Below are 23,609 nucleotides of genomic sequence, written 5' to 3'. Positions count from 1 at the left end.
AAGAATATAAATGTATATTATAGGTGTTTTTCAAACATCTAGGTGATTTTTTAATAGTTGATCGTGTATGTTGCATTATGCCCTATTCATCAATCAATTCACTAGTAATTAAGGCTTTTTAATTCATATGCTATTAATGGGTCCTAGTTGATTAGGTATGCTTTAGTATTGATCCCAGTCTGCCTTTAATACGATCGCAGCCGAATGTAATGCATAGCTGTCACGCCTAGTCCATCCCTTTTGTAGGAGGGCTCTCCACTTAAGATTAGCATATAAATAGCCTATCCACTAGGCTCCATTATCCCCTGAGGAAGTGACAACTCATCACGAAACGCGTAGGGAGGAGGAGCCTAGTGAATTGAGTTGCCCGGGCACCCGTAGTTCCTGGTGTGAGGAGAGTTCCGGTCTGCCCCACTGCTGACGTCACTCTGATTTCCGGAATCGAGTGCAGCGCGCGGCGACCTTCCCCTTGGCAGCATTAGGAGCTACACAGGTTGCGGACGGCAATGTGAGCTGTGCTTGAAAACTTCCAACATTGTAAGTGTGATTTTACGTTGTTTTATGTCATTAAAAACCCTGTACGTTATCACACTAGTTTGTTCCATATCTTCCCCGTCTCCAACCCCCTCCCCCCCCACACGCATTCATCTGTGGGAGCGTTGGAGTATATCATCCCTACTACCAACATCGCTAAGTGAGGGGACTCCTGCAGACCAGACCACGTGGGATCCGTGAGACGTTCTGAGGAGCAGAGACGTGAGGCACAGATTCTCTCCACTGTACTTTGAGAGCCCTTATCCTGTAAGTAGGATTTCAGGGTTCTAGGCAGGGGGGTAATTGATAAAACATACCACGCTATGGGCGTGCCCTGCTGTTTTTTTCTGTGATTTCAGAGACATCAGCACATCATAATAGACAACACCCCTGCCTGTCCAACAACTATCAAGATCATCTATCTGACATAGGAAGCCTGTACTAAAGACTGCCCAATTGGTTCACGGTATTTGGGTTCATTGGACTTTATTCACAGCGCCTGGGACAATCAATTTGTATGTTTCTTTGGTTACGCCTGTTGACACGTGGTATTCTCTCTTTCTGTTGTGCTGATTGGAGGTTGAGACGTGCAGTACCCAAGAGCTGTAACTGCTGGAGAAAGCGGATCACGTTGATATTCTTCTAATCACTCCACCAACTCTGGCTATCCCATTTCTTTGAGGAGGGTGAACAATTTCGGAATTCGTGGCAATATCGTAGCCTGTGAAGGAAGACGTGGTGCCTTCTGTGGATCCTGTGCAGCAGTCGTGGGAGCGCCTTATCCATTACTGGTTTTTATACCTACAGTAAATGCCTATATATAGTATTTCTATTCTGTACGTGCATATTTTACCTTCCATATATAAATTATATTTTTACATACTACACTATGAGGGTCTTGCGCTTTCTTCCTTTTCCCCTGAGACATTGGGTGGCAGGCTCCACCACAAAGAACAATCTATGTTATCTGCCGTTGAAAGGAGAATATATCTAGCAGCCGAAAATGGGATGCCATATTCAATAAGTCAGTAGGAACTGTGTTCCTGCCGCAGGAGAGAACAGTGAAGTGTTTTTATAATCCTCAGAATGTGTTACATGCATGCCAAGGTCCCTCGTTCTGGGAAACCTTTCTATGGCAAATCAGCATGGAGAGGATCCGTCGGAAGGGAACATTTTACATTAAATAAGGAGGGCCCTGCAATTCACTGTGGGAGGAAGGCACGTGCAGTTCACAGCTGTATGGGCTCAATCTGTAAGAGACAGGTGGGTTCTTTAAGTCATCCAATAAGGTTACCATCTGGAGTTAACTCAGAAACAAGAGGAAGATAATTTTTTATTTACAGCAGTACATGGCGCATAGAAATCGAAGAATTAGAACGTATCCTAATGAACCTAAGAGAAAAGTGCACACAATGCGCACCAGGGATTAGAAATATGTCATTTATTAGTAACAATAATACTGAGGGGATCCAACCCCACCTCAGTAACAGAAGTTACACAGCTAGGTTCAGTGACAATACACATGAACCCTGATATACATATAATGTTGCTACATTCCTAAACAGTATAACATATAAAATACAATTAAAAGCAAAAGTAATCAGTTGATACAAAACAATAATCCAAAGTAGTATGAAGTGAAACCACCATAGAGGACTATCTAAAGCTGACAGGGGGGAGACGGATACTCACATCAACCTGCGCGTGTTTGCTGACGGGCTGAGACAGCGCCTGCAAGAAGCCCATGCGGTGTTTCCATCTCTGCGGTGCCGTGATCCGGATCTTCATACGGTCACCGTGGACCCGCATATCTGCTTCAGTGTGAGTATCCGTCTCCCCCCTGTCAGCTTTAGATAGTCCTCTATGGTGGTTTCACTTCATACTACTTTGGATTATTGTTTTGTATCAACTGATTACTTTTGGTAATAATTGTATTTTATGTGTTATACTGTTTAGGGATGTAGCAACATTATATGTATCTCAGGGTTCATGTGTATTGTCACTGAACCTAGCTGTGTAACTTCTGTTACTGAGGTGGGGTTGGATCCCCTCAGTATTATTTTTACTAATAAATGACATATTTCTAATCCCTGGTGCGCATTGTGTGCACTTTTTTCTTCTTGTTTTTCAGGGTGTCTCCCCCCTTTTTTAGGGGGGATCACCTTGACCTGGGAGCTGTTTAGGGAGACGCTCCACACACGTGCAGCAAGGGGATTTTCCTTTATCAAATCATCTGTAGCACGAGCGCTGAATATCCTGTACTACTTCCTAATGAACCTAACACTGAATCGAGTGATAAGGGAAGTCCCTCGTTCTCAAAAAAGAACAGGATACTACTCCAGAATATTTCTGGTCAGAAAAGTACATGGAGAATTCGGAGCAGTACTGGATCTCAGGAGGTTCACTACTTTCCTTCAACTAAGAAAATTCAAGATGGTATCATTAAACACAATTATTCACCAAGTCAAGCCAAAGAACTGGTTGGTTTCAATAGATCTGAAGGATGCATATCTGAACATACCCATCACACAGAGCCATCAGAGAGTCTTCATAATTCCAGTAAGGGGGAAGCGTTATATATATATATACTGCCATCCCTTTTGAATTAGCACCTTTACCAAGGTAGTAGTTCCATTGGTGGTTGAGTTGAGATAGAGGGCTATCCAGATATATCCATGATTGGATGAACAGGAAGAATTATTGTTAATATCTCAAGGCAAAAGGTGTTACTGTCAAACACACACACAGTAATCACAATCTTAGAATATCATGGGTGATGGGGAAGATTCCATATGAAACCACTGCAGAAAACATTCTTAGATCAATGGAACACAGCTCCAAAATATCTAGAGCTAAATATTTACATATATCCCAAAACAGGACTGGATCTAAGATGATGGGAAATCCCACAAAATCTACATAATACACTATCCCTCCAGGAAGGTGATTGAATAACAATAACCAACAATCAGTTCTGGATGGGGAGTGCAGATGGGAAGACGGTTGGCACAAGGAAGTTGACCAAGGTCCTACAAAGAGCTTCCAGCAAACATGGTAAAAATGCGTGCAGTGAAGAACGTGATCAAAAAATGTCACGCTTGTATTAAAGACAATAATATAAAAGTAGAATCTGACAATATTGCCATGGTAAAATACATTGCAAAAGAAGAAGGAACCAGAAGCGGGAGACTCAAATCATTTATGTCTTAGGAAGACCACACGAACAACATCACAGTGGTTCATATTCCCAGATGCAAAAGAAAATGCTGCAGCTGACGTTTTGAGCCGAACAAGAATCCGTCCAGATGAATGGGAATTACATGTTGGAATATTTTACCAGCTGATGTATCCCCAGGGTCAGCCCCAGAGAGGGCTCCATGAGGTCTATCTCAAAAACAAAAAAGTTGACTGCTTCTGCTCAAAGTTTTCATATGATCACTCGAATAAGACAAGAAGAACATGGTTTGCCCATCTGGTGAATATGGCAATAGATCCCACATGGCATCTCCCAGTCTTTCAGGGGACATGGAGATTAGGTGGCACATACTGAAAAAGAAAGGATGTTCAGATAAGGCAATTGCAAAAAAGGAGAGGAGAAAACGGAGCACTAAATCCACTGCTTAATTGTAAAAAACACATAGGTGCGTTCCCACGATAAAAAATTAAGTTTAATGGATCAAAAACAACAAACAGTACACCTAGGCGTTTCAGGCTTGTAGCCCTTTATCAAGGTGAATAAAAACAGCTTACCAGTGTATTTAAATACCTGATCCTCGTGCCGCTGTAACCTATCCCCCGTCACTTCCTGGTTGGAAAAAATGATGCGGGACGTGTGACGTCAGTGCGTTGGAGCCGGTAGAATATAAAAAACTTTATTAAACCCTAACAAGATGACACTCCGAAGAAAAATATATGATAAACATTAAAACCAAGGATAAAAAACAAATATATAACATATAAGTGAAAAATTCATTGATTTTGGGCACAGATATACCCCACATCAATGAATAAATTATGTTCTATACCTGTTAGACAACCACAGATTGAGCTTAGTGAAAACTATTTCAATGAATATAAATGGAATACATATAAATAAATAAATAAATATATATGAACAATTACCAAACAATATAATATTAAACCGTAACTGATACTAATATATATATATATATATATATATATATATATATATAAATCAAGAGTATTAAAGCATATTATTAAATAATTAATAATTAATTCTGATAATAAAGAATCAATATAATATGCATATATTCCAAATTCAAGCAGATATCTTGCTCCGTTCAAAACCATATCATTACATATACTAAAAAAAGTTTTTTCATTACAAAGGAATGAAACAATGCTCTTCAACAGAGTGAGATAAAGCAATCCTAACAACAAAATGTCAAAAGCCATTAAAAAATGGTTCTAAATACATGAAAGAAAACATGAAAAAATGAAAAAAAAAATACATAATAATAATAATAAAAACATATATCAATAATAATATCATTAAATTAAGTAATATATAACGTCTATTTTATTCTTATAATCATGTTGACATCATGTAAAAAAATGTTTAGAAATCCAAAAATAATATAGAGACATTATGCCTCCCATCTGGTAGGGAAGAGAAAAAGGTAATGTTTATTTACCTAAAGCAGGAGAGGCCCTAAGTCCCAATCTGAGTTGAGGCCATTTGGGATACGAGTCTGTAAGGTAAAAATCCAGAAGAGCTCTCTCCTGTCCAAAATACCATTTCTATTCCCACCTCTGATGGGACAGGGTATATGCTCTATACCAATGTACGAAAAATTATTTACATTACCCATATTGCAATTTGTAAAGTGTAAGAAAACAGGATGATTGACATCTTTTTTTAATTATCAGGCGTAAGTGCTCAAGTATGCGAACTTTCAAGGCTCTAATTGTTCGACAAAAAACAAAACAACAAGGCGCACAATGCACATAGTGTATTAAAGTATAAAATGTGACTTTATGGTTAAAAATAAATAGTTCTGCGTACATCAAGTAGGAAATAAACAAGCAGTTGGTATATAGGTTTACCACACCAGGAGATGACACTGTGCGACACCCTCAGATGGATCTCAGCCTGCACTGGGTCAGCAGTCGTCTCATCAGTCTCTTCCAGCGTCCTCTGTTAGGGGATGGTAGGTGGATGAGTCCCTTGTAGAGAGAGCCCCACAGCATACAGCTCACAGGTAAGTAAAGAAGCCGTAGGATTTAGCATCCATGGAACACTGCAGCATTTGCCGCCACTCCTCGTTGGGCGCTCAGCGATGACGTCACTAGTCGCACCTCAGCTTCCGCAATGCTTCTCATGGAACGCACAGCGTGCGTGTCAATCCAGAGTTGTAAGGCAGCGGGGAGAGATATTTCGCCAGGCAAATGACTAATAAACAGTGTCCAAACAGTGTCCAGAATCACAAAGGATGGGGGGAGAAGAGCATAGACACCTCTTATCCAACGTGTTCCATGAGAAGCATTGCGGAAGCTGAGGTGCGACTAGTGACGTCATCGCTGAGCGCCCAACGAGGAGTGGCGGCAAATGCTGCAGTGTTCCATGGATGCTAAATCCTACGGCTTCTTTACTTACCTGTGAGCTGTATGCTGTGGGGCTCTCTCTACAAGGGACTCATCCACCTACCATCCCCTAACAGAGGACGCTGGAAGAGACTGATGAGACGACTGCTGACCCAGTGCATGCTGAGATCCATCTGAGGGTGTCGCACAGTGTCATCTCCTGGTGTGGTAAACCTATATACCAACTGCTTGTTTATTTCCTACTTGATGTACGCAGAACTATTTATTTTTAACCATAAAGTCACATTTTATACTTTAATACACTATGTGCGTTGTGCGCCTTGTTCTTTTGTTTTTTGTCTAGTGTCTGGGGTGTCGAGCCACCCCCAAGAAAGGCTGCAGACCCACGATTAGTGCAAGACCCACATCTAAGGTCCACAATATTGTTTGTTTAATCACGGTGCACTGTTCACTTGATATTTGTTGTTCACTAGTTATTACTGTAGCTGCGCACTATCACCTTTTTTTCCACTCTAATTGTTCGGCCTACATATTGTTTTCCACATCCACATTTTAAAGCTGCAGTTCAGTCAATATCCTGCATGTGTGGTTTTTTTAATAAATCAGTTCTGTAGTAAGAAAAAAATACTTTTAGCATTTTCTGTTTTTAAAAAAACAACTTTGAAAGACAAATTTTCTTGTATTCTATTTTAACAACCATTTGCTAAGGCACTGCCCCTTCATGCCTGTCACGAGCCCTGGCACACCCCTTTGTCAGCCCTGCCCTCCCTCTAGCACATGTCAGTGCAGGAGTGCTCATGAATATTCATGAGCTTCCACTGAGAGACAGAAGCAGAAGAAAAACAAATCCCTTCACTAATTATGTCACCAAATTTTGCAGATCAATACATGGAGAACTAATTGACCTGCAGCTATACAGTTCTTTAGGCAATTAGAGATTGCCCACATGAAAATATTGAAGTAAAAAAATAAATAAAAAAAAAAAAAGACTGAACTGCAGCTTTAATAGGTAGATTACAAATGTGGTAATGCAGTTTATAAAAGATGTTATTTTATAACTATTCCCTGTATTTGTGGAAGTAAATTCAGATGATGTTTGCATATGTTTGCAAGATTTGCACTTTAGGCACTTAAAACACCCCTTAGGTAAGTTGTTAACTAATGCCAGTCAGGAACACCTCAATCTCATTAATATACCGTTGACTTCAAGACTGGTGTCAGAAGAAAAATTAAGATTTTTCTGATCTTTTTTTTTAGTCATTGATAGAATTTTTGCAAGATGGTTTTGACAAGGGTTTCTGTCTACATTACTTAAAGGTTTCGGCATTATCTGCACTACTAGAAAGGAATTTAGCATCAGACACCTTCCCGACTCTTGCTTTTTTCCTCCATTTGCCAAGATACACCCTTTCCTCTGTTGCTCTACTGCTAAAACTCGAAGGCAGGCCCGTATCCTCTCCCATCTCGTCTATTGTAACCTTCTGCTGTCCGGCCTTCCAGTCTTTCACCTGTCTCCCTTACAATCTACCTTAAATGCTGCTGCTAGAATCATTTTACAATCTCCAAAATTAGTTTCAGTGACTATCCTGCCAAAATCCCTCTCCAAGCTTCCTATTCAATCCTGTATTACTTGGATGTTCCTTCTCTCTTTTATGGCAATTCACTCCTCTGACTCTCCTTACACCTCAGTACTAATATCTCATTATGCACATGCCCAACTCTTGCGTTCTGCTCAAGAACGTTTTCTGTCTGTCCCTTTTGCATCTAAAGTCATCTCCCATCTAAAACCTCTCTTTCTCTCACTGACCCACGCCTCTGGAATGCCCTTCCCCTCAATGTCCGACTGGCACCCTAGCTCTCCACCATTAAGACCAATCTTTAAACAAACCTCTTTAACAAACCATATGGGTTGCTCCGTGGCTGATACTATACTTCTTATTCATTGACCTCAACCCCTTGCTGATGCACTTAACAGAACACCCTCTTACTGTCTCTGTAAATTCCCCTTACTTACCTATTAGATTGTAAGCTTTTCAGAGCAGGGACTCCTTTTCCTAATCTTACTTTTATGTCTCAAGAGCTTATTTTTATTATGTATTATATTATGCCACATGTATTACTGCTGTGAAGCACTATGTGCATGGATGGCCCTATATAAATAAAGATATACATACTGTACAGGCTTATTACAAGATTTCTATAAGCAGTCCAACAGCTAAGACCCAAAATAAGAAGCACAGTACTAACATGGGATCTTTCATTGGTCTTACAATTCCTGGTGGGTCACCAATTTGAACAATTGCGGCAAATTCTGTAGACTTGGAAGACAATCACATCAGCGAGACGAGTGGGTGATCTCCAGGCTCTAACGTTTCACCAGGATAACGCAGTTTTAAGACCAGTTTTCTATTTCGTTCCAAAAATTATTTCCCATTTCATTTAAATGAAGTAATCATCCTTCCTTCATTTTCCTCTCCTCTCTATAGTAGATTTATTTTTACATCCATGGGAGAAATCGAAGTCTGTCCTACAGGTAAGGTGAGGGACTTACTGTATATAATAGGACCTGCAGAAGAGTTACCTGTCCTACTACGGCTGAAGGGGCGGAACTAGCAAATTTAGTATCCACTGCAGTGAGTGGAGACCCATAAAAGAAAATAACTGTAATATATATATATATATATGCAGGTCCTATTATATAAGTCGTGTTAGTCCAGTTGCGATAGTGCAGAATAAATGAGTTCTTCAGTATTAGGTGATACCTTTTTTATTGGACTAACAATTTATGTCATAGGACTAGCTTTCGAGAGTTCTCCTCTCTTCTTCAGGTCAAGCAATACTGATATACAAATGATTCAATGGCTAAACCAGTGTGGAGAGAGGGAAAAAAAACAGATATTTACTGTAGATAAGGTAGGGTGTTTATCTACAGTAAATATCTGGGTTTTTTTTCCTCTCTCCACACTGTTTTAGCCATTGAATCATTTGTATATCAGTATTGCTAGACCTGAAGAAGAGAGGAGAACTAATCACCTAATACTGAAGAACTCATTTATTCTGCACTATATATATATACTGTGACAGAAACCAGGGGATGGTAATAAATTCCATATATAGGGCTCCCAGGATACTGAACAGTTTCTATCCTGTCTGGCCTGGGAGTGCAGCCTTATAATACATGCACTCCATCCCACAGTTTTGGGCAAGCGCTGGAACTGAGGGATTTCTGTCACCTGTCATGCTAATTAGAAATCAGGTATGTAAGACTGATTTCCTGTTTGCTCTTGTCTCTTCTCCAGAGCCTGGAAGGCTGCTGAACACAGTGGGGAGAAGCCCCTTCCCCACACAGGTTCAATTGTTCTATTCATTTGGCTAACTCTGCAAAAGTACCTTGTTTTGTTGTTGGAAAGTGGAAAAGCCACTTCCACCCTGAGTTAGGGAAATCTAAGTTAAGTTATCGCTCAGGTGAGCAGTTTTTGTTTTGATGTGTTTTGTTGTATGCACTGTGGCAGTCTCAGTGCCTGGGACTGAATAAACCAGGCACAGCCTGTTTAAAGGAACAGTACGTGACGCCTCCTCATTTAACCTACCCCAAAAGACCGTGTTCTAACCGTCCCGGACAAGCAGCGGAGCCCCGGAGTAAGCTGTTTGTCACATATGGTGGAGAATGCGGGCAGAACACTAAAAGGTCTGGGGGTTAAAGAACTTTAAAAAAAAAAAAAAAAAGTTTTTTTCTCTCTCTCCAAACAAGATGGAAGACGTGGTGAGTGCGCTGGTACGCAATGTCGCTGTCCAGAAAGACGCGAATGAAGCCCAGCAACAGGCGAGTGAAACCCAGCGACAGCTGTTAATAAACCAGCAAGAGACTAATGCAATCCTGCAACAGGCGAATGCAAACCAGCAAGAGACAAACCGCTTGCTGAGAGAGGAGCAACAGCGGTTCGCTCAGGGCTTACAGCAGGAACTCGAGATCCTGAGGGGGACTATCAGTAACCTTCCACTGGCAGCGGCAGCCCCAGTTCCGAAAATGACCAGGGCAAGCCACTACCTTCAGAAGATGGGACCCTCGGATGATGTGGAAGCCTATCTTCTCACGTTTGAACGCACGGCACAGAGAGAGGGATGGCCAGAAGCTGAGTGGGCTGGTCTAATCACACCCTTCCTAAGCGGCGAACCCCAGAAGGCTTACTTTGATCTAGAGCCAGCCGAAGCTAACGTCTATGCAAAATTGAAGTTCGAGATCCTCGCCCGCCTCGGCGTAACCACGGCTGTTCGCGCCCAAAGGTTTCACGCATGGTCCGTCACGATGGATAAAGCCACCCGAAGCCAGATGTATGACCTCATCCACCTCGCCCGGAAGTGGCTACAACCCGAGATCAACTCAGCAAGCCACATCGTGGAACGGTTGGTCATGGACCAGTTCTTGAGGAAACTTCCCTCTGCCTTACGCCATTGGGTCAGTCGGAGTGACCCCCACAATGCGGATGAGCTTGTGGCCCTCGTAGAAAGGTACAATGCAGCAGGAGAGCACCCGCAACCCACAGTCGTGGAGCAACCCCACTACCCGAGGTTCCAGGACTCTTCCAGAGACGGTAAAAGGGTACCGGGGTTAAGGGGAGCTGAAGAGCGGCGACCACCTTCACGCAGCACCAGCAACAGTGGTTCGCACACTAAAGGCAATAGCCAACATGGGGAGCCGGGAAAAGGCTCTAAGTGGGACACAGACTATGTACCTAAATGTGTAAATTGTCATGAGAGGGGCCACACAGCAAAAATCTGCCCACTAAATGATGAGCCCATGCAATGCAACAGCGTGGAACCTTATTCGCTGTTGTCCCAATGTATGCGCCCTAGCCCAGAGGACCCCTTGAATAACCATCTGTGGGCATTTGTAAAGGTTAATGGTAGGAGGGTTCGGGCACTTCTGGACTCTGGGAGCATGGTCACACTAGTGTCCGAATACCTCTTGCCCATTAAGAAGAAACAGGGAAACAGTTCACAAAGAATGGCAATTTGTTGTATACATGGGGATAATCATGAATATTCCACTGTTGATGTTTTTTTTGAAACAGAGTTTGGTTCTTTAGATTTCAAGGTGGGTATTGTACCCAAACTGGCACATGATGTGTTAATAGGGACCGACTTTCCCCATTTTCTAAAAATGTGGTCCCCCGCTCAGAATAGCGCCCAGAGTTCAATAGCGGACCATAACGAAGTATTAGAAGAAATAAATCCTTTCCCGTTTTCAGAAATGGAGGTTGACGAGGGCCCAAATAAGAAGGGGGAAAAGGAGGAGTGCTGTAAAATTCCCTTCCCCATCACTACTTTGGTAGGGAATACCCCAAATCAGGATGTTGATCAGACACTTACCACCCCAGAACCGGATAAGACCCTCGCTGACCTAGAGGTCAGTCCTGGGAGTTTTAAGAAGGCCCAGTGGGAGGACCCCACATTAGAGGTAGCAAGGGGAAATATACGGGACCTGAATAGTACTCTTGGCCAACCAGATAGGTCGCTTGCTTACCCCTACTTCGAGGTGGAGAACGACCTAGTATATCGGGTTGATAAAAGAAAATCAGTTACAACTAAACAATTGTTGGTACCACGGACATTCCGTAATGTAGTGTTACACCTCGCACATAGTCATCCATTGGGGGGACACCTAGGGGTGGAAAAGACAAAAGAAAAGGTTCTCCGAAGCTTCTATTGGCCTGGGGTTCTGGCAGAAATTACGAATTATTGTTCCTCATGCCCAGCATGTCAGATCACCGCCCCGTTCAAGGCGTACCGCAGCCCATTGGTACCCCTTCCCATAATAGAGGTACCATTTGACCGGATTGCTATGGATCTAGTAGGACCCCTAATAAAGTCTGCTAGGGGACATCAGCATATATTGGTAATATTAGATTATGCCACCCGATATCCGGAGGCAGTTCCCCTACGTAGCACCTCTGCCAAAAACATAGCAAAAGAGTTAGTAGTTCTGTTTTCCCGGGTTGGAATTCCTAAAGAGATTCTATCTGACCAGGGAACACCGTTTATGTCCCAAGTAACAAAAGAGTTATGTAAACTCCTAAAAATCAAGCATCTCAGAACCTCAGTCTATCATCCACAAACAGATGGTTTAGTGGAAAGGTTCAATAAAACCTTAAAGAGCATGTTACGGCGGGCGGTTGATAAAGATGGGAAAAACTGGGATTGTTTGTTACCGTACCTGTTATTTGCCATTAGGGAAGTTCCCCAATCATCCACAGGCTTCTCCCCGTTTGAACTATTGTATGGCCGACACCCAAGGGCTTACTGGATATAGCCAAAGAGACTTGGGAACACGAGGTTACCCCTTACAGAAGTGTAATAGAGCATGTTGCCCAGATGCAGGACCGCATTGCTGCAGTCCTACCCATAGTGAGGGAACACATGGAGAAAGCTCAAGAAGCACAGAGGAATACGTATAATAAGGGTGCTAGGGTCAGAATTTTTTTTCCAGGTGATAGGGTACTAGTTCTGGTTCCCACCGTGGAAAGTAAATTCCTTGCTAAATGGCATGGGCCATATGAGGTCTTGGAAAGAGTGGGAGAAGTAAATTATAAGGTAAGACAGCCAGGTAGGAGGAAACCTGAGCAAATTTACCATATAAACCTACTCAAGCCCTGGAAAGATAGAGAAGTCTTGTCAACCCTAGTAACCCCAGGTCCGTCAGAGAGTCAAGAAACTGACCCAGAGGTTAGCATAGCTGAAACCCTGTCCGTTCATCAGAAACAAGAGGTTCAGAATTTAGTGAGCAGAAACAAAGAAATCTTCTCTACACAGCCAGGTAGAACTAGCGTAATTGAACATGACCTAGGGCCTCATGCAGTAAGCGTTGATAAGGGAAATATGGCCATGTTATAGCCAAAATTGGGTTTGAGATTCAGTAAGCGCCGATAAGTGCTTCATATCGCCAGGTTTCGGAGCCGATAATTTGGTTATGGCCAGTCGCCTGCCGATAAGCCTGTTTTCGACACTGATCGCCACTTTTTTAAATCGGCTGGATTCAACAAAAAAAAACAGCTTATCGGGCCTGATCGGCACTACGAAATTGAGATGTTATGGCCGATTTCTCCCGCCAACTAAAGTTGGCATTTTGGACGGGAGAACGATCGCTAAGGCTGCCGGAACGGCACTTAGAAAAAAAACATCTTCTGTACATCAATGGAAGTCAATGGAGCGGGGACGTATAACAGTATAGTACTGTTTACGTTTCATTGCTCACAATACAAGGGGGATTTGCATTACAGTGTGGGGGCATTCCCTGCATTGTGTCACAGCTGATGTGTCTTATTTGCATAACATTCGACTTTTACATGTTTTCAGCATTTGCGGGTCACATTACTCATCATGTGATGATGTGGCAAGGGAAAATACTATACTCAACTCTTAAAGGAGAACCTCACATCATATCACACATTTTACTCAACTCAGCGACAATTATTTACATGATGTCACACATGTCACACATGTCACACATACACAGTATATTCATCTTCCTTTACATTACACAATGCTTGTAATGTGACATGCATCTTTAAACGTTCATGTACATCTGTATTCTCATGTTTACATATACTTTTGGGTCCTCCCTATTTTCATGACGTCACTTATTGGACGCTCAATCACATTGCATGTTTACATTGTAACCGTTGCATTACAAGCACTTCAACCTAACTTATACACACATGTACAGTAATTCAGCATTGGGACACCTTGTAAACTCATTCTATACCAACTATCCTCCTTACACAAATGCATGCATATGCACACGACTATTCATTGTTGCCAACATGTCACAATAACATGGATAATTACACATGTTACACAAAACTTTTCCCACGTCAATCTCAGCCTTTTTGTCTCATTACATGACTGACTCTTGCGTTCACAAGTGTTACATGCATTGCACATGCAACTATTTATTTGCAAGCAATCTTTGTACAAAGCTTCACGTCACATCATTGCCAAATATCATCATTCCCTGCAGAATACACACAACAAATACTTAGAACAACAAGTGCACACAGCTTGCCACAGAAGTACTTTATTATGTTAATGTAACACCTTGCATTTTACTATGTCACCTGACATCATCACATACCTATTTAAAGGACGCACATTACCTGCTCATTCACAGCTACTCATTTCAAAATGTTGCGAATGTTTAGGAGACGCAGGAACATTCTTTTCTATGACATGCTTGATGATCAAGAGAATCATATAGGGCAAGGTAGGGACACACCGAGGGACAGTGACAGTGACGCGGATACGACAGGGACAGGGAGAGGGACAGGCCGAGGGACAGGTAGAGGGACAGGAGATCAGAGGAGAAGACAGAGGAGACAACTTGTGCCTCGTCCGCGTCTGTACAGGGAGAGAACCCTGTTAGATGGGATGAGTGAGGAGGAGATTGTAAGTCGCTATCGTTTGAGTTCAGCAGCAATCTTAGCTCTTTATGAGGAGATAAGGGGGGATTTAGATTTTTTCACAGCCAGAGGTCGTGCAGTCCCTGGGCTTGTTAAAATGCTGTGCTCATTACATTATCTTGCTTCCGCGTCATACCAGACAACTGTGGGCATAGTGGGCGGGGTCTCGCAATCTACATTCTCGCGGGCCTTGACCCAGTTTCTCTATGCACTCAATAGACGCGCTAGGAATTATATTCATTTTCCTACAGAGGCGACAGAGTGGCTGGAAGTCAGGACTGGCTTTTATAATATAGCAGGGATACCATGTGTGCTGGGTGCAATCGATTGCACACATGTTGCTTTGATTGCACCTAGTCAGAGTGAGCATGTGTACCGCAATCGGAAGCACTACCATTCACTCAATGTACAGGTGGTATGTGATGCGACGATGAGGATAATGCATGTGGTACCCAAGTTCCCTGGTTCCAGTCACGATTCCTCTATCCTGAGGAACTCTTCAGTCTTCCATGCGTTCGAAGAGGGACATTTTGAACCTGGTTGGCTGCTGGGTGAGTACATATTTACATGTTCTAACACAAAACACATGTTGATTTAGGAATGTTGGCATTGTACAATTTGATCACTAATGTCAGCTTATGTGTGCTCCATTCATTATAGGTGACTCAGGATACGGAATTAGGCCGTGGCTCTTGACTCCGGTGCTAAACCCTCAAACTGAAGCAGAGGACAGGTACAATGCAGCCCATATATCTACAAGATCTGTTATAGAGAGGACATTTGGCCTACTCAAGACCAGGTTTAGGTGTCTGGACAGAACTGGTGGGGCTCTTCTATACAAGCCTCAAAAAGTGTCTGATATTATCCTTGCCTGTTGCATTTTGCACAATGTTGCACTCAGGCACAATGTACAGTCAGACCTAGCTGAGGCTTTGGTAGACGAGCATCCCACCCATGTAGCTGCTGAAAATGAACAAACAGCCAGTGGTGGCCAGACACGACAGAATCTCATCAATTCATTTTTTTCTTGTAAGTACAAACTCATATGTTCCTAGTACTACTTTTATAGTTTAATTATGTTATATTAACAATAATGTTTCTTTATATAACCTTCTGTTAGGACACAGATGAATATGGGTTGCACACCTTTCTTTTCTCTGCTGTGTGCACAAAGGGATGTGGCACCGGTATGTTATTGTTGCACAGGTTATATAATCCCTCTTCAATTGTACTTTAGTTGTGTGTATGTGAATACAACTTGGGTAACAAAGCAATAATATTGTAGCATTGTGTTATTCCTTATGCTAAGACAAAACACATATTATGCCCATAATCATTCATGCTTCTAGTATGCTTACATACAATGTTATTGGTGCAGTGTAACATGTACATCCATATGATGTGTACACCAGGCTGATTTACATTTTGAATGTCATGAAATATACATGGTGTTGTACATTTAACACCAAATACACACTTTGCTGTGTTGTTTACGGTACTGAAGATGGCATGTCAATGTTTGCAATTTATATATTGTTCCTTTGCATTATAGGTATATCTCCAGTATGACTGATCATGGTATGTATATTTGCTGACATCTCTCATAAGATGTGGCTACCTCAATCTTCCTATAATTATTGGAACTAAAAACCCAACATATTGGTTTAAACACAAATGTTACATATATGTACTTTCTGTATCATGTATATGCATTTAGCTACTCTTGAGCTTTCATGTGCATTGTATTACAAAATGATTACTCACATTTCATCACATTTTATGTATGTTTCCTTATAATTTCCATTAATGTAATATAGAGGTGGTTGGAGAAAAGGGGATAACTGTACTTATTTGTTTACTTACGGGAGCACATTCATCACTAGCATAGACACACTTTTTAAGACAACTGTTTGTGTCTCTATCAATTGGTGTAGGATCCATGTATAACACCGACAAATGATAACACCAGCTTTATTATGGTAGCTTATATCATCATATTGACTATACTATGTATTTCTAAACGATTAATAAACACAGTAAACTATAGTTAGTTAGGTTAATGAAATATACACAGAAACGTACTTCATAACATGATGGTAATGTCATATTCAGAACATCATGCATTGGAGGGGACCATAACATCTGGCCAGTAACATTATTTGCTACAGTCCCAAACCATTTTATCTACATACCCATGTAACAAGAGATTTTAAAAATAAATGGCTACTTGGTTGTAAGTGTCCTTTACATTGGGAGAAGGAGTGGCTCACTGAGTAAAGACACACACTGGCACTGATAGTTTGAAGCAGGGGAGTCTGGTTCAATTCCCGGTGTGGGCTCCTTGTGACCTTGGCCAAGTCACTTTATCTCCCTGTGCCTCATGCGGCAAAAAAACATTTGTACGTTCCACGGGCCAGGGACCTCAGGCTGAAACATGTGTCTGTAAATCGCTGCGTACAACTAGCAGCCCTATACATGAACATGCTCATATTATTATTATTATTGTTACATAGTTTCGACAGTCATACGTTCCATTACATATTAGAATACACAAATGTGTTAGCAGAGTGGGAATGGTTGTTATATATAAAACACACCATGTCATAAAATGTTAGTAGTCATTAAAGAACACTCAATAAAAATTCATGAGGCACTCTTTTGCAACATCATTATGTTAATTAAGTGCTTATGCAATATAGGCATAAGGGTATCACATTTTTAATTGTTTGTTAATAAGCGCTGCAAGCAATATAAAATTAGTTCCATATGTAGTATAGTAGTCGGTGGCTCCTCCTCACAATCATCTCATATAAAGGTAGACTCTTCTGAAATCATACATTGATCCGATTGTATCTTCCCCGACATCTCTGAAATACAGCAAACACATGATGGTCAAAGATGGCACCTTACTAGATATGCATCCGTGACAACGCGTTACGCAGCTCTATATGATTGTGTAGATACACACGTCAGTCACTTATATGTTAGAAGTAAAACTGTTCATCAGTATGTAATGTTTCTTTAAATTTGTAGCAGGCATAACTATGTATAAGAAGTGAACGTTGCCTGTATACTGAAAGATGTGCGCGCACATCTTTGTGTGCGCACGCACTTCACGCTTGGCTCCACTAACTGTTAGCGCATGCGCAAAACAAAGCGTACGTTGTGCGTTCAATACATGTTGAAAATACCAGTAAACATAACATCTTTATTTCAAATACAATGAAGACGAAACTACATTCGTTCTAAACGAGTACATCTGTATTCTTTTTAAACAGACGTGTTTGAACAGAAAGCAAATGCAATACGTGTGACGTCATGTTAAGCCAGCGTGAAACGCACGCTAACACTCCTCCCACTCAATTAACATTCGGCTAACGCCCAGGGTACGCCTACAAACACTGAGCCGCACGCATCACACACTGCAGTTACCGTTACTATAACAAAACATGACAGCCAATAGGCTTTGAGGCGCGCACGTCGCTTGGGGGCGGGACTTACATCAGTAATCCTTTTTAAGGACGCCTTGGCCCATGACAAGGGTCCCACGTCATACGTGGTGGACCCGGTTTTCAATGTTGTAGATGTTGCATGATAACAAAACAGGTATGTGTTAGAGTAATGGTAAAATGTTGCTAATATGTTTAAAGGGATAGGAAAGTACGTATATTTATTCCGTCAGCAATGTGTACTACTCTTTCAGGTCCTACTATATTGTATTAGGAAACAATTTGTTTGTGATCGCTACATGTTATGCAGTCTGCAATGTTACGCTGTATCCACGCATTGAAAGTGAAAATGGTGGTTACAAAAAAAAAAAAAATTTAAACGCAGAGTCAACGCATAACGATTGTTATATTTACCATTCTTCTAGAATTAACTCTTCGCCTGGCTGCAACTGGTCGCTCCAGAAATGCAAGCCATTTTCATCCACGCTTAACCCAACCGCTGAATCCAGTATGGCACATATCTCCTCCAGGATGCGCTCATAGGAATCGCCACTGCTTTCTTCAAATAATTGGTCGGGAGGTAGGTTCATTTCTTCCGGTTCCCATTCCAATGCAATTTCAGCTGAAAGGCTTGGTACATAATCATAGTACTTTTGTTCTTGTACAATGTGGGTTTCAGGAATGGAGGCTGCAGATATTGCAGCACGTATCGATTCAAACGGATCAGTAGTAGCGGATACATTGCTATTGCCATTAGGAATAAATATGCCTTTCACGACAATATAAGTGCCGTCTTTCAGGATAAATTGTTTTTCCGGGGCAATCTTCCAGAAACCATAGGTGTGTTGTAGCTTATCCTGGTCACGTTCAAAAAAGTCATTACTTGATAAAGTGAATCTTATTGAGGAATTAAAATTCCGTGCATGCTTACGGTCTTGGTAATAAGGATATTTTGCTCGAATGAAATCATCGATTTGGCGTGTGCTTGCTTTCTGTCCGCGACTGTTCAAGATGGCTTCACAGATCATGTACTTATACCCTAAAAGGGGATTAATATTGTTAACGAATTCATCAGCCATGTCTGAGTAGCACAAAAGCTGTGTGCAGGTCTGTGTTATTTGCTCATCAAAATGAATGTGCTGAATGGCTAACAAACTCCTGTTTTTCCTTGTCAAGGTCAACAAAAGTAACTACTTTGACTCCTTATTTCAAACGCCAATTGGATTTGGTTGTCTAATTGGGTTAACAGTTGTGGTTCGTGATATGGGACTGTGGGAGAAACATTTCTCCTTCTTTTATCTCGTTTGTGAAAAACATCCCTAGACTGTGAATGCGTTCACATAGTGTTTTTTTGAAAACTAACAAAGACCAGTGTGTGAAAATATTTCTTAGCCAGGCATATCAGTAAAAACACACCTGCAAAAAGAAATGTTTTTTCCCCGCTTACATTTCTGTGTGTATGTGAAAGTCTGGTTAACTCCCTGTCTGCATGAGTTTAAATACGTGTGTATATATATATATATATATATATATATATATATATATATATATATATATATATATATATATATAAATATATCTCTTATAAAAATATATATATATTTATATATAATATTTTTTTTTTATATTGCAGGAGTACACACAACATTGATGGCATTAAGTATACCTTGTATGAAACCTATTTAAATGGTGAGAAACATGATTGAATTAAGTAATAAACATTTGTTTAAGCACAATACTGTTAGAGTCTCATACTTAGGATATTTCTCAAACATTAGGCCTGTATTATTAAAATAGTGTGCTTTCACAAGGAAGCATGAAGTGTATTAGTTTGTGTATACCAGTTTATATAGTACTATATATATATATATATATATATATATATATATATATATATATATATATATATATATATATACACACATATACACACATATATACATATATACATATATATATACACATATATACATATATATATACATATATACATATATATATACACATATACACATATATACATATATATATACACATATATACATATATATATACACATATATACACATATATACATATATATATACACATATATATACATATATATATATACACACTCACACACTCACACTCACACTCACTCAGTGTGTGTGTGTGTGTGTGTGTGTGTGTGTATATATATTATTATACATTCTGAGATGTTATAGAAACGAACACACAACTGATTAAAGGACAAAATTACAATGGCCAAGCAAGGCAAAGGTAAGTAATAATTTACACATAATCCTGCTGTACACGTACAAGAAAGATGTTTGCACTTACTTAGGTGTTTTAATAATTGCATGTGACTAATATGCATATGCAATTCTTACATCAATTAACACACCCAAATGCAATGTTTTGCTGCAAAGTCAATGGCAGCTTCTCTAAACTTAGCAACTGGCTCCTGGTGGACCATTACTGAACAGACGATTACAACATAAATATTTATAACACAATTAATTATGAGTGTTAACATTTCCAAAACTTCACGTGTACAAGAACATAGTTGAAAGTTTGGAAACAACACAGTCTTCAGCATACATACAATAGTAATTAGATAATCTGAAGTCAACAAAACAAGGCCAAACACATATTTTCTGAATTATAACATTTATTTTTTTTGTTCCTTTTGCGAGCGAGTAACAGGCCTGCTTGTTGTCTCTTGAATTTTCCTTTTTCTTTTGCCACCAACTTTAGGCACAACAGAGCCACTTTGAGTGGCCTCTGGCACTTCACGGGCAGGGCTTGTGGCCAGTGACTGTTCACCTACGGGGCTTGTGGCCAGTGACTCACCTACAGGGCTTGTGGCCAGTGACTCACCTACAGGGCTTGTGGGCAGTGATTCACCTACAGGGCTTGTGGCCAGTGACTCACCTACAGGGCTTGTGGGCAGTGATTCACCTACAGGGCTTGTGGCCAGTGACTCACCTACAGGGCTTGTGGGCAGTGATTCACCTACAGGGCTTTTGGGCAGCGATTCACCTACAGGGCTTTTGGGCAGCGATTCACCTACAGGGCTTTTGGGCAGCGACTCACCTACAGGGCTTTTGGGTAGTGACTGTTCACGGACAGGGCTTGTGCCCAGTGACACATGTGAGCAAGTTGGTAGACACTGCACAAGTGATGGTTGGTCTGTTTCATGTGTGTCTTGTTTTGTTTTTGTCGCCTCCTTTGTAGGTGTCTGCTGCTGAATTTGTAGAGATGGCAGCGGTAGGATGTCATCAGGAACCTGCACAGCAATGTCTGCTACTTGACCGGTAACATTTGGGCCTGGTGAATGAATCTCAGATGAATGTGGTGAAAACTGACCTGCATGAACAGATCCTGGCTGGGAGGTGTTGAATTGTGGTACATTAGTCATTCTCCAGTAATTAGCTTGTGTTTGCTGAACAACTAATGCTTCGAATGAGGTGTTGATTTTTTGCAACTGTTTAGGCACTTCAATGAAGACTCTGTGGAGATGTGCCAATTGTGATACTGTTTCTTCCTGCAGTCCAATCATCCTTTCCAGCACTGTCATCATGTCTGAATGGCGACGATTTTCTGCGTCCACTATTTTTCCCTCTGAAGCTACAATTGCATCGTATGTGGAAGTTGATGGACGATTTGGCGGTACAACAGTTTCTATTGGCACCTCTTCATGGTCACATGATTGTATTTCAGTCTCTTCTGTGGCGTCATCCTCATCATACTCATCATCCTCATCACCATGATGTTCTAAAAAGAAATGTACACATTATTAAATGGCATGTTAATGTATGCTGTGTTACTATGTAATTGTACTGTGTCCTAAGTAACACCTAACATGTTAGCATACGTTTTATAACCTCATTAAAAACTACCTTGACTTACGAATAATGTTTGGACTCAGTATGAAATATGAATGAATGAAAAGTTGCTCTAAACTCAGAAGTCCTACATGATAATTAACATCACTAACACAATACATGTTGCCTTACACTTAATTTTCACTGACACTAAGTAATCCTATTTAAAGAAGATGTGCAAAACAAATAATGCACATGACAACATAACATATAGAAGAGCACATATTATATGGCCAGCAAATGATACACTCACCTTCTAGTAGTGTTGAGCTGGCTGACCCAGGTGAAGACACTTGTTCCATCTCAGGTGACACATGTCCTCCAGGGGCAACTATATATAACAATAACATAAGTTTTACATTTACATGTGTAAATATTGAACAAACACTTATTGTATGTTCTGTATTTATGATTAACTAACAACATCAGTTCCTTAACCGAAAATGTGTGTGAAAGTGAACATAAATAGTTGTAATAACACTGTACATGCCTGTGTACTTAGAATTTTTGAGTTCCCTAACATACAACATACTATGTTTCTGCAGTAATGCGTGAGGATAAATAGATTAAATGAGTACATAAAAATCATATGTTGTGTAGTGATATCAGTATCATAATGTACATAACTATCATGAGATGACCATTCACAATGGTTATCATGAAGGTGGTCATATTGCAAAAAGTGTTGTTTTTGGTAGAGGATATGTGTGGTACATTAATCGAAGATGTGGCACACCTGAATGTGGCTGTGACTCAACAAGACAACACATGCAGTGTGTGATAATGTGTCTTTCATAGTAGTTCAACTATAGATATGAGTGAACTAATGTGTGACGTACGCTTTGATAAGTAATGAGTTGTTGGGGCATTTAGTAGCTAGAGTTAAGCTTTCCAATGAGTGTGATTAACTTCAGTTGTGCTATTCAGGTTGTAAGAAAGGTATTCCCTTCCCCAAAAAGCCTAATCAGCCACACCTTTCAATGACTTGAAACAGGTGCGAATGGTCTGAACTAAGTTGACCGTGAAATGAGGCTGTAATTAGTGTGTGTGCTGAACCCCACCCCCTCTGTTGAAGTGTATGCTGTGATGAGATATTAATTGCAGCTGCTTTAACACAATGGTAGATGAGCTAAGTAGTCATCTGCAGTGTTTAAGTTATGAAAACAATGACATAACATATGATACGTGTGCCTCATTATGCTGTCTGTATATGACATAAAGCAAAAATGGACCTTTTCATAAGCAACTATAGATGTGTTAGTGCCAGTGATGTTTGTAGGCCGTTACATGCAATTTCTTTGATGCATGCTTAAAATAGGCAGTAATGTCATGTTTGTCGGAGTAAAATCAATAAAATACACAATAATATGATACATATTTCTGTTCTGTACCTGTAGCTACTAATAATTTCTCATGAACATGTGTTACACGTGTACTACCCTGTTGTTCCCCATCTTCGCCCACCATCAATTGCTTCCACTGCAGCTATGCATTTTGGGAATTCACATGTAAATGAGCACGCAATGGCACGTGCTATATTAGTTACTGCTTTTAGTAGGACTACTACATATATGTCTATTTTGAGATATATATATACAGAATCAGACATATACATATATAGATGCAGGTATGCTTATATTGTGAAGACAGTATAAAAAGCAGTGTAAATATGCAAAATAACTGTAAGCAACGACACGCCTAGTACAGTAATATTTATCACCTGCTGGAAATTGTGA

General features: G+C 40.6%; 2 protein-coding genes across 2 annotated transcripts in view; both read right to left on the bottom strand.

Annotated features, from left to right (window-relative positions):
- The window catches only part of LOC142471454 (uncharacterized), a 62,081-nt gene that overhangs the window by 7,212 nt on the left and 31,260 nt on the right, over positions 1-23,609 (bottom strand).
- On the bottom strand, positions 1,764-22,209 carry LOC142471432 (uncharacterized). The gene is made up of 4 exons (XM_075578236.1): positions 22,127-22,209; positions 21,297-21,763; positions 2,869-2,952; positions 1,764-1,784 (listed from the first exon to the last, which is right to left on the bottom strand). Exons 1-4 carry the CDS (start codon positions 22,173-22,175, stop codon positions 1,764-1,766), a joined length of 621 nt encoding a protein of 206 aa, XP_075434351.1. The 5' UTR covers positions 22,176-22,209.

Source organism: Ascaphus truei, chromosome 20 (genome assembly GCF_040206685.1).
Source record: "Ascaphus truei isolate aAscTru1 chromosome 20, aAscTru1.hap1, whole genome shotgun sequence".
Classification (NCBI taxonomy): domain Eukaryota; kingdom Metazoa; phylum Chordata; class Amphibia; order Anura; family Ascaphidae; genus Ascaphus; species Ascaphus truei.
The sequence above is the reverse complement of the archived record's forward strand: the minus strand, read 5'-3'. Positions and strand labels throughout refer to the sequence as shown.